Raw genomic sequence first — 11,139 nt, forward strand, 5'->3', positions numbered from 1 at the left:
GCTGCTGCTTGGTTGGAACAAAAACCTGCAGCCACACCGGCCCTTTGTGGAACAGGTTTGACACCTCTGGTCTGGACACTTCTGCGGTAAGATATAGGCAGGTGGTGATGCAGATGTATTAATCTAGTACTGGTAGTGGATGCACAGGCAACAGATTTTTGCTTACAAATATGGGGACTTGGTGTACGTGTGCTGTCTTTAAATGTTAAACATAATATTTAAAGTTCATATGTTAAAAGTGTTAAAGTATAAAAATGTAAAATGTGTATTTTCCTTTGGTTCATGGAAATTGTATCAGAGTGAGTGGTCTGTTTTTGGAAACGGCGACAGAGTGAGCGCTCTCTCTGTTAATATTCCAATTCGCATCTTTGTCGCTCCGCTCCGTTAAGTCAGTAAGTTTGGTCAGTAACGCAGAGATGGGCTCGTAAAGTTGGTTCATGTGGTTGCACACGTTTCGGCCAAGGAACGTACAATCTATAAGTATTGTGTGTGTGTGTGTGTAGTTGTAGTCAAAGTGGTATGTTTATTGTGTTGTGTTGTGTTAGCATTGTTTAGTGGAGTTTGTTTGCTAGCCGCATTACATAGATAGATAGATATACTTTATTCATCCCTCAGAGGGATGTAGCAAGCAGCAAGTAAGACAGTCACAAAAAGAAAGGAAGGACAAGTTGACAGCTAACTGGCAGCACATTTTGCGTAATGTCCTGTTTAAGGTATTTGTGTATTTATGTAGTCACTGTATTTGTGCGTAAGGGTACGCGCGGTGAGAGCAGTACAGTATGACTGCAGACTGCCTTTGCATATTTCTAATTTCTTTTTCTACTCGTGCAGATGGAGTCGTGAAATTTGATGACACCGCCACAGAGGACTTCAAGAAAAGGACTGCAAAGATTTGGAGGTGGAGGATACAGTCACTCAGGACTGATAATCGATTGTGGAGAATGTTGTCACAGCTTTTGTACATTGTCTTCTTTTCTGTATTCAGTACAATTGGTTCTGGTTTTAAATTTCTATTCTTGTATATTTGTTGTGGTACAGACCCAAGTAAGGTGGGCTGTGTAATTTATTTATTTATTTATTTATTTATTTTTCCTATTACTGGTAGTTATTGGCTGTCACTTTCATTTAGTTTTGGCACACAATCAAAAGTAAAGCATGTTGGCTTCAACTGATGAACACTGAAGTAATGTCCACATGCAAATCATTAAATTCATGTTCCTTGTTTTTACAGGTAGTTTGCAGGAAATTCAACAGAAGTCAAAAGCTTTATTAGTAACATGTTTATGCCAGTGATTAACAAAAATAAAAATGGAAATAAATTAGTGGGGATTGAATTGTGATTTATTGTAAACCTCTGTGAATAACTGTAGTCCCATGTTTTCAAAAGGTGGAGGACCCGTTTTCTGTACCAGTTAATTTTCCTGTAGCTTCGGTGGCTCAGCAGCAGGTTTAAACTGGAAATGCATCACACCTTTGTGCGTTTCCAGTTGTCACCTGCTGGTGAGACAATCAAATGAAGCTATAGGAAAATGAATTGGAACAGTGTGCCACCTTCTGAAATGGGACTACAGTTATGCACAGAGTCTAGAAGCAGAATAAAAACGATGTCTAAAATTTGTTTAAATTTGACGTAGAAAAGACGTCCTATGGACGTCAATACTGGACGTTCGGTCGACGTCGGAAAAAAGACGTCGTCTGGCGTCACAGTGCACCTTCAGGGGACCATAATTGGACGTGCAAAGACGTCGTTTGGACGTGTCTGCGCAGTTGTCCAATGTCTTCCTCCAGTGGTCAGAAAACGAACAGCAAATTTTCGTCTGTATAGGAAGAAGTTTTCAGGTATAAAAACACAATGGAGAAACAAGTTGTTTCCACTCAGGTGGGAGGAGGAGTGGGATGGTCTCTGGGGATTAGACTGGGACACACTGAAAGAAATCTGTCTCAGACAGAGACTGCTTCATGTTATGTTAGGAATTAAGCAGGGAAATGGATTATACGCCTTATAAAACCATCTTCACCATACAGAGCCGCCTGTACGAACATGAAGACTCCGTAACGTAACAGTTGGTGGCGCTAATGCTCCGCCACGTCACAACTCGCCATTAAACCGAAGAAGAAGAAGTCGGTAAATATGGCTGCGAAATTCTGACGGTGGTGATTGAGAACAACGGAGATTATAAAAGACCAACACTCAGACGTTTTGTTCGTGTTTTAGTTAAACAGCTAACATCTTATTTTGCTTTAGGACCGTATCTCTCCGGAGCCGGCGTCATGGAAACAGGTTTGTAGACGTTATTTTAGCTACTTGCTCGCTAATGTTAGCTTGCTAGCATAAATCCTGCTTGGAGAGGACGAAACTCCGTTAATAAATCAGTCAAATTTAAGTCGGCTTTAAATGTTTGTTTGGAAATGACTGAAGACTTTTTCTGTGTAAATGAGACCTTCTCTTCAATTTGGCAAACGTAATGTCTCACTGGCTTTTCAAAAGCATTTAAAACGCTAAATGCATTTGGTGTATTATAGACATCTTACACTATGTGAAGTTGTGATTGTTTAATGTTTGCGTGCTGTTAAATATTATTTGCAGTTTGGTGAATCACGCTGCTTTTTAGTTGAGTGTTAAGTCGAAATTTTTAGCATTTTGATGATAAACAACGGTGTTAAATTACCACGATTTTGAATGGAGTCTGTTCTCTGTACAAAGGGATTCATAGTTACGTGCATTGTACGTGTGAGTTATCAAAAGGCAGAAGTGCCCGTTTGCTTGTACGAAGATGTTGCAGGTCCGAACTGCATTAGAAATGATTCTTCATTATGAAACGGACTTATTAGATTGAACTCAGGCTGAGAATTGCTCATATAAATTCATGATCCAACCTGATAAAGCAGACATACATATGGTATTGATTTCATTATGTTTTAATGTGACATATCCACATTTTCTGATATGGTTTTTATAAGTTGATTAGAACCCAAGCATTTCACACCTGGAGTGGAACCAGATTTACTGTAAATAATTATTTAAATTGTAAAATATATATTCAATAGTCCTGTTGTTTCTCTAACTCTGCTTCATGACATTTTGACGACCAGTCACCTCTTCACACAGACAATTACTGTGTTCATTATCACGTTGTTGCTGAATGTTGTTTAACTGTTAAACTGTTGTTGTGTGTTTTCCAGAGGAGCAGGCCAGAAACCGTTTCCAGTCGGAGCTGGAGTTCATCCAGTGTTTGGCCAACCCAAACTACCTGAACTGTGAGTGACAGCTGAAAGCAGCTCTGATGTTTCTGTGGTCGTACGTGACAGAGCTCACACTGGTCCTGTGCTCATCAGAGACTCTTGCTGTGTTACATGTGTGCACCTGTTTGTTGATAGTAGGACGTGTTCGTGTGGTTTGACAGGTCCAAATTGTCATGTTGTAATATTTGCACATGACGTGGCTGTTGGCAGTATTTCACAGCCCCAAAAAACTGTTAAGTAAATCTTCATTTTTGTTTTTAGTTTTTGGATTATCGTATTTTATCTATTGAGTTACCTGTTCAGTTATACTTTCTGCATGTTTTATGTAAAAGAACAGTTAATTTAAAGGAAATTCGTCTCACGGACACCACTCACTAACCTTTAAGCAAAATAACTGTCTGATAGTGTGTCTGTATTTTCCCTTTGATTAGTACCTGAGTACACAGGTGTTTCCAGGAAACATGGTAGGAAATAATCTAGGCACTTACCAACCATAGCAAAATTAAATGTGAACGTTTTATTTTCCAACGTGAGGGTCTAAATGTTGTTTCAAAAGTAAAAGAATTAGCTGCATATAATAAGAGGGGTACAGGAAAAGTGTTTGCTGTACAAAGAAGAAGCAGCTGCGTCAACATTTCATATCACAAAATAACTACATGATGATTAAAGCTGCATTGTAACTGCACAAAGATCCTTTGACTCCCGACAGAGTCGATGCTTTAAACTCTTATTCCATCAGTGCAGCTCAGAGCAACATGAGGAGACTCTGTGGTAGTTACTAACATCGGCTCAGTTAGGCTCAGTTAGGCTCAGTGAAGCCAGATGACCCGAGGGGAGCTGGCCTAAGTTGAACTAGTTTCGTGATGCAGGCCTCTGACCTCCTGTGTGTCTTTTTTTTGTGCCTCCAGTTTTGGCTCAGAGAGGTTTCCTGAGAGAGAGGCCCTTCATTAACTACCTGAAGTACCTGCTGTACTGGAAGGAGCCTGAGTACGCCAAGTTCCTCAAGTGAGACAACCTACTGTATTTACACATGTTCTGGGTCCTGAGATATTCTGTTTGTTCCTGTCAGCAAATCTCACACAAAGACTCAAACCAGCACTGAATGTCTCTGACTGACGGGTTAACCCATTCACTCTGGAAAGCATCGTTCCTTTTTAATGGGATAGAAAATCTGTTTGGCCTGTGTGAGGTTAACTTCCTATCTGCCTCTGCAGGTATCCTCACTGCCTGCACATGCTGGAGCTGCTGCAGTACGAACACTTCAGGAAGGAGCTGGTCAACGCTCAGTGCGCCAAGTTCATCGACGAGCAGCAGCTGCTGCACTGGCAGCACTACTCCAGGAAACGCACCCGGCTGCAGCAGGCGCTGGCCGAGCAGCAGCAGCAGCCACAGCAGCCGCCGCACGGGAACGCTGCCGCCAAGTGATGATGCCGCTGGAGGTGGGAGTAGACTGTACATAGGAACGAGTGGGATAGTCAACCTGTGGATTGTAGTTCAGCTGGAGTTTTGAGACTGATATGGATGTTTGAGAGTTTAAAAATCCCTCAGCAACAATCAGCCAATTTTCTTTTTTCTTTTTATACATAAACATGTAAATAATTTTTATAAGAATCCCTTAAACATGGTTATTAAAGAGCTGTGAGCAGGACATGGACTGACTGGGATGCTTTACAGTGTGAAAATAAACTTGTCAGTGCTCTCAGGTGGACACTGATCAGCTGACACTGATAAATCTGTGATGATAAATTCAGATGATATATCAGTCAGTTTATCTCTAACATAAATGTGTGAGTTATAAATGTTTGGAATGTCAGATAAATCTGTGGAATGGGTTTGTTCATGAACTCTCCACTGACAAAAACCCAGCAGCAGCAGTGAGATCCAGTGCTGCTGAAAATCATCTGTCAGGCCACTTCACCTGAAACCGAGCGACACCGGCAGAGTAAAGACGAGCCCTGATCCTCCTCTCATCATGTTTTCTACATGAAGAAAGTAGGAAACGCAAACTCACCAGAGGGTAGAAAATCTTAAGGCAGTTGGGAAACGCGACATCAGAAGCGTCTCCGGTTCGATCCCTCGGTGGAGTTTGTTCTCCATCACTTGGATGACCATCACATGATGAAGGGATGGTTTGATGGTTAACAAGACTAGTCAAGTGTCCTTGGTGCAGCTGTTTTCAGTCTTCCATAGGTTTATTTTGTTGTCTACTAAGAGCAAAAGTACTCATTGTGCAGAATGGCCCATTATAAAATATCAGATATTATGTCACTGAATTCTAATTATCGATGTATTGATCACTTTGATGATGAATGGTGTATTCATCACTGCTGCGGAGATTGATCCACGATGAGACTCGTGAGTGATATGGCTTTTATTGTGAAGGGCCAGTGTCGGAAGTTGTTTGTTGACATTTCCGGTGGCTGCACCTCTGCTGTTTGACTGGATCGGTGTTACAGAGGGAACCGTCCGACCTCGTGAGCTGAGCCTGAGCGATGATTCCGTGATCACCGCAGCTAACGGTGACTGAACCGTGGGTTTGTATAAAGTGCGTGTTTTTAATCTGGATACACAACAAGCTACACAGCTAGCTAGGCTAAATGTTTGTTGTCGTTCTGTGTGGGCACGCGCAGTTTAGGATCGATAACAAGTGACGATCTTTACGCTTTGTTTATTTAAGATGATCAAAAGTCAAGATATCGATCAAAGATGTTTGAGTTGAACTTGTTTTGGGGGTGAGATCTGTTGCTGAGCTCTTACTGATCCTGATTCCGTGTCGAATCTGTCAGAGGGTCAAAGTTCACCGGTGACTGATAAACTGGGTGGTGTGAAGTTCACTTCACCTTGTTGTTAAAGTCCCAATTCAACACTGTGAAACAGCTGAGTGCAGCGAGAGTCCTGCAGCGACTGATCATTCTCTCCATGTATTGATTAATTAAACAGACTGAGTAAAGACCTCAGCAGCTCTCTCTCCCCCCCCCCCCCTCCCCCCCTCAGGGTGAGGATGAAGCGGGTGGCGGTGGTCGGGGCGGGGGCGGCAGGACTCTGTGCAGCCAGACACATCCTGTCGTGTCCGAACAGCTTCGCCCCTCCGGTGGTGTTCGAGCTCACCGACAACATTGGCGGCACTTGGTGTTACGACGAACGCGTCGGCACGTATGACAACGGACGACCGATTCATAGCAGCATGTACAGAGACCTCAGGTGTGTTCACCTGCGCACAGGTGTCAGTGTGTGTGTGCACGTCATCGCTCTGCTCAGCGCGAGGCTGTAAATTGATTCTGATTGGCTGACCTCTCCACAGGACCAACCTGCCCAAAGAGGTCATGATGTTCCCCGATTTCCCCTTTGACCCTCAGCTGAACAGCTTCCTGCCCCATCGGGAGGTTCAGAGGTACCTGGAGAGATACTGCCAGAGCCACAAGATCCGCCCTCACATCAGGGTGAGTGGTCCTGCTGCTGGTCACCTGACTGTGGCACGTGACGGCACAGTCAGGTGACACAGTCATTAGATTTATACTGAGAAAAAGAGAAAAACTAATCAGTGAAAGAAAACTCATCTGTAACAAGTCGTCAGTTTATCAGTCGACCGAGGATCAATCAGCAGCTGCTCTGATGATCGAATAATCGTTTTTCAAACTAAAATTCCAAATGTTGCTGGTTTAAGTTTCTCACGTGAACATTTGTTGCTTAACTTTGGCAGATTTGATTATAAACTCAGGATTTGTTGTTTTTTTTCCAGTGTTGATGAAATAAAACGTCACGTGAATAAAAGTGACACCTTTCACTGTTTTCTGAAAACGTTGATAGAAAATCATCTGCTGATTGATCAGTAATGACGGTAACCGTTAGTTGCAGCCGTCGCAGTTCCAGCTTGTGAGGATTTGCTGCTCGGGTTTGTCTGATGTGATGATGAACTGAACATGTTTGGGTTGAAAGGTCATGATGATTCTCAGCAGTTTATTCTGTGCTCTGCTCTGTCAGTTCAGCACTGTGGTGGAGAAGGTGAAGCCAGTTGTTGAGACAGCGGAGACGACTTTGTGGGAAGTGACGTCCTCTGATTCGTCAGGTTGTCAGAAAACCGAGACCTTCGACTCGGTCTTTGTCTGCTCGGGGTGAGACGTCTGTTATTTCACTCTTCCTGTTCATTTATCAAATCTGGGTTTAAACATCCCAACTTTACGATATAACACTAATATTAAGACTGAACTAATAAATGTGTTGTTACCTCCTTTTGCCACTTGGTGTCGTCAGAGGCTGCGTTTGTCTTTTGAAATGTGTTTGTTTAGATGTTCTGCTGTTTGTGTTTGTTTGTCCTTCAGGCACTACTCTGACCCGCACGTCCCAGACATACCAGGGATACACAACTTTAAAGGTACAGTCCACCTGAATGTGTGTGTTTTTAATAAATGGCCGTGGTGCGTACATTAAACTGAGACCCAAACACAAACATGAAATGAACAACAACCCACTGACTAAATCACTGAACATCGTTTTAAACAGAAAATGAAAAAAGAAATATGTTGCTTCAGAGCTGAGGAAGGAAACAGCTTCACCAGGTGCAGACTCATGACACCACGCTAACACTCTGCCCCTGCTTCCAGGCTAAACACACCCAGGACTCAGCTCTGTGCTGGACACACAGAGGTGACACTGATCCTCACTCTGTTTGCAGGACAGGTGCTGCACAGCCACTCGTACAGGTACGCAGACGTGTTCTCGGGTCAGTCCGTGGTGGTTCTGGGAGCCAAAGCTTCAGGATTGGACATTTCCATTGAACTGGCCAAAGCTGGAGCTCAGGTAACAAACGGTGATGAACGAGACTCTGCAGAAGTTTTAGGCACTAACATTAAAGTGAGGACGCTTTGAAATGAACAGCATGCACAGTTTTTATTTATCAGAAACTTAAACCTAAAGAAGTCAGTATTTACCTTTAAAGCAGCAGCAGTTCTCCTCAGTGCACCTGCCGTGGGTCCAGACCATCAGACGTCCTGATGAGACTGATGGTGGAGAAGAATCGAAACGTCTAACGGGCCCGAAACTTTCACACAGTCCTCTTTAACAGCTTGATGTGTCCTAACTTTCCAGCTGCTGTTAGTTGTTTTAGTCCCGCTGATGGTTGGTGCAGCCTGCTGCACTCATCACACCCAGGCACAGGAGGTTTCCTGTTCCTGTGGACAGGTGACAGGTCACCAAAATAAAACACTGTCAAAAGTAAAGGGACCTCACCAGCATGTAACCCCACACACTGAGCTGCCACACACACACACAGTGTGGCAGCACTGTGTGTGCTACCACCGTTAGCATGCTACCAACATCAAACAGCTGTTACAGACGAGCCCTGTGTCTCCATCTGTGAATGATAAAACCCACTGCAACAGACAGGTGAGTCCAACTCTGTCACGTCTCTCTCCAGGTGACTCTGAGTCACGGCCGTCCTCGTCTCACCTTTCCTCTGCCCTCTGGGATCCAGCAGTCCAGTCCCGTGGCGGCGATCGAGGATGACGGCAGCGTTCGCTTCCAGGTGACTAAACTCTCCCGGCAGTAATCCGCATTCAGTCTGATCCGGTTTAGTTTTCGTTGTGTGTTCACACTGAAGAAGGCGTCGGTGCTCAGATTCCATCCTCCCACCACGCACCAAAGAAATGGAGGAGCTGCTCACAGGTGAAGCAGTGAGAGAAGATTCAGAAGAAAGATGAACGTTCATTTCATTTCAGGTTTCTGTGTGTGTGTGTGTGGCCGCAGCCAGTGTGCGTGCATCACAAACCAGGTCTCATATCTCACCTGCTGCAGGATGGCTCGGTGGGCGGGGCTGACGTCCTGATGTTCTGCACCGGGTACAACTTCAGGTATCCCTTCCTGGACGCGGATCAGCTGGGTCTGGAGATCCAGGACCACATTGTGTCTCCACTGTACCTCTTCCTGATGCCCCCTGCCTTCCCCTCGCTCTTCTTCATCGGCATCTGCAAGATCATCTGCCCCTTCCCCAACTTCAACTGCCAGGTGAGCTGAAGCGTCAGTGGGTGTGTGGAGGGAAACTCATCCAGGCGTCAGCAGAACGACAGAACAGACAGAATGAGATGAGAGAGAGAGAGAGAGAGAGAGACAGACAGAGACACGACATCATAAAAAGATGAAAGAAAATAAATTTACAACCCATAAAATAAAAAACAGCAAATCAGGAAAAAGCCAAATGAGTGTTTTTATTTTGAAGAGGCTGTTCCAGGATCAGCCACAGGAAGAGCTCCATCAGTGCTGACCTGCTCTCAGAGGTCAGAGAGGATGGGGTCACATTCAGCTGAACATAAAAAGCTTTTCAAAGATTTAAACAGAGAAATTAGAAGGTGGCGAAGCAGACAGGGTGGAGATGGTGTGGAGGACACGTCACAGACTCATCCGGTTTTACCTCTGCAGGTCCAGTTTGCTCTGGCTGTGTTGGACGGCTCGGTCACTTTACCGTCTCGGGCTGAGATGGAGGACAAAGTCCGGCGAGAGCTGCAGGCAAAGAGGGAGCGTGGAGTCCATCAGCGCCACCTGCTGATCATGGACCAGGATCAGTGGGAGTACTGCCAGACACTGGCTCACGCCGCCGGCTTCCCGCCGCTGCCTCCGGTCACACGCCGTCTGTACGAGGAGGTGTGGCGACAGCGGCAGATTCATCCCGAAAACTATCGGACACTCAACTACAGGCTGATCAGTGACACCCAGTGGGAGCTGATCGATTGACTGATGGAGAAGCACCTGTGAGGGAGGAGACCCGCACAGGTGCTGGTTCATCTCGACGCTCGCTTCATAAGCTGCACTTTTGTTAAACAAACATCCTGCAGTGTCTTATATTCCGTGTTGTTCCAGCAGCAGAAGACAAAATCACGCACCATCTTGAATTTATATGAGCTCCGTCAACTTTAACGAGCCTCACCTGCGCTCCATCACACGGAGTCATGGAGCTCGGCAGCGGGTGTCAGGGTGATGAAGTTCCCGGTCTGGTTCAGAACGGATCATTTCTCCGACCACAGGATGATCTCCACAAACACTGATGTTCCCCAGAGGATGAATCCTCTGACTGTGAATCCACCATCTGGTGTATTACCAAATACCTGCAGAGCTAACGGCTTTCCCATCAGCCTCAGCCCTGTTGTGTTTATGAACTTGCTACGTTGATGACATCATAGACAGGAGACAGTCAACACTGAAGGATTTCAGTGTTACCTCACCAGGCCTGAACCAGGACTTTAGAAACAGAGGCCAAATAGAAACTGATAAATTAATAAATAATAATGTTAATAATCAGTTCATATGTGGATTTTTGTCAAATGGTCCGTGATCAGTAAAGTATTAGTAAATCATTTATTAACATTAATAAATAAATAAATTAAAACTCTTTACAAATGGTGCCTTATATTTTAAACCAAAAGTCAGAATGAGTCAAAGAGACGCTGAACCAAAGCGACAGAGACACAAACATACGTTTACTTGTTTATACCAGTCCTCAGCAAATAGCGGGGCGCGCGGTGCGATGCCGGGGAGGGGGGGTGAAAACGGGGGGCGAAATGTCTTCTCTTCTTCTTCTTCTTCCTGGGGGGGGGGGGGGGGGGGGGGGCGGGGCGTAACAGAATAGAATTGAGAAGCACTGATTTCTACACACATTTGGCATGAAAAAGGAAAATGAGGCCTGTAGATGTAAAAACTTTGGAGCCACTGGTCTGAACCGGTTCTGTGTCAGACACACTCCCAGACCTGGAGCTGAGTCCAGGACGGAGCAGAACACCTGGAGTGTCCCGCAGGTGTGACAGTGGATTTTTAAAGGTTAAAGCCACATAAAGTCCTGTGCAGGAAAAAAGCTTAGAAAGAAAGAAAGTGACGCCTGAACTATGTGCAAGAATATGTCGAGTGTCTAGA

At 44.8% G+C, this 11,139-nt stretch overlaps 2 protein-coding genes across 5 annotated transcripts; both read left to right on the forward strand.

Moving 5' to 3' along the window:
• The first annotated feature begins 2,107 nt into the window (after nt 1–2,107).
• Nucleotides 2,108–4,891, forward strand: med31 (mediator complex subunit 31). The gene is made up of 4 exons (XM_041052208.1): nt 2,108–2,281; nt 3,184–3,258; nt 4,152–4,248; nt 4,458–4,891. The coding sequence occupies exons 1-4, from the start codon at nt 2,272–2,274 to the stop codon at nt 4,666–4,668; spliced, it is 393 nt and encodes a 130-aa protein (XP_040908142.1). The 5' UTR covers nt 2,108–2,271; the 3' UTR covers nt 4,669–4,891.
• A 121-nt stretch (nt 4,892–5,012) lies between these two features.
• On the forward strand, nt 5,013–10,708 carry LOC121191122 (flavin-containing monooxygenase FMO GS-OX5). Of its 4 annotated transcripts, none has more exons than XM_041052205.1 (10): nt 5,013–5,789; nt 6,176–6,444; nt 6,545–6,683; nt 7,225–7,355; nt 7,563–7,615; nt 7,773–7,799; nt 7,916–8,040; nt 8,657–8,764; nt 9,034–9,243; nt 9,655–10,708. In XM_041052205.1, exons 2-10 carry the CDS (start codon nt 6,245–6,247, stop codon nt 9,964–9,966), a joined length of 1,305 nt encoding a protein of 434 aa, XP_040908139.1. In that variant the 5' UTR covers nt 5,013–5,789; nt 6,176–6,244; the 3' UTR covers nt 9,967–10,708. The 4 variants fall into 4 exon arrangements, with proteins under 4 accessions (XP_040908139.1, XP_040908138.1, XP_040908140.1 ...); XM_041052204.1 differs by having other exon boundaries at nt 5,013–5,788; nt 6,238–6,444; XM_041052206.1 differs by having other exon boundaries at nt 5,013–5,773; nt 6,238–6,444.
• The last annotated feature ends 431 nt before the right edge of the window (nt 10,709–11,139 follow it).

This window comes from Toxotes jaculatrix, chromosome 12 (genome assembly GCF_017976425.1).
Source record: "Toxotes jaculatrix isolate fToxJac2 chromosome 12, fToxJac2.pri, whole genome shotgun sequence".
NCBI classification, from domain to species: Eukaryota; Metazoa; Chordata; class Actinopteri; family Toxotidae; genus Toxotes; species Toxotes jaculatrix.

Excerpts from the sequence above, each read along its gene's own strand:
- med31 (XM_041052208.1), top strand. Across the intron at positions 3,259-4,151 it reads CAACCCAAACTACCTGAACT|TTTTGGCTCAGAGAGGTTTC; the intron begins GTGAGTGACAGC and ends TTGTGCCTCCAG. Across the intron at positions 4,249-4,457 it reads GAGTACGCCAAGTTCCTCAA|GTATCCTCACTGCCTGCACA; the intron begins GTGAGACAACCT and ends CTGCCTCTGCAG.
- LOC121191122 (XM_041052205.1), top strand. The coding sequence starts at position 6,245 with ATGAAGCGGGTGGCGGTGGTCGGGGCGGGGGCGGCAGGACTCTGTGCA. Across the intron at positions 6,445-6,544 it reads AGCATGTACAGAGACCTCAG|GACCAACCTGCCCAAAGAGG; the intron begins GTGTGTTCACCT and ends ACCTCTCCACAG. Across the intron at positions 8,041-8,656 it reads TGGCCAAAGCTGGAGCTCAG|GTGACTCTGAGTCACGGCCG; the intron begins GTAACAAACGGT and ends GTCTCTCTCCAG.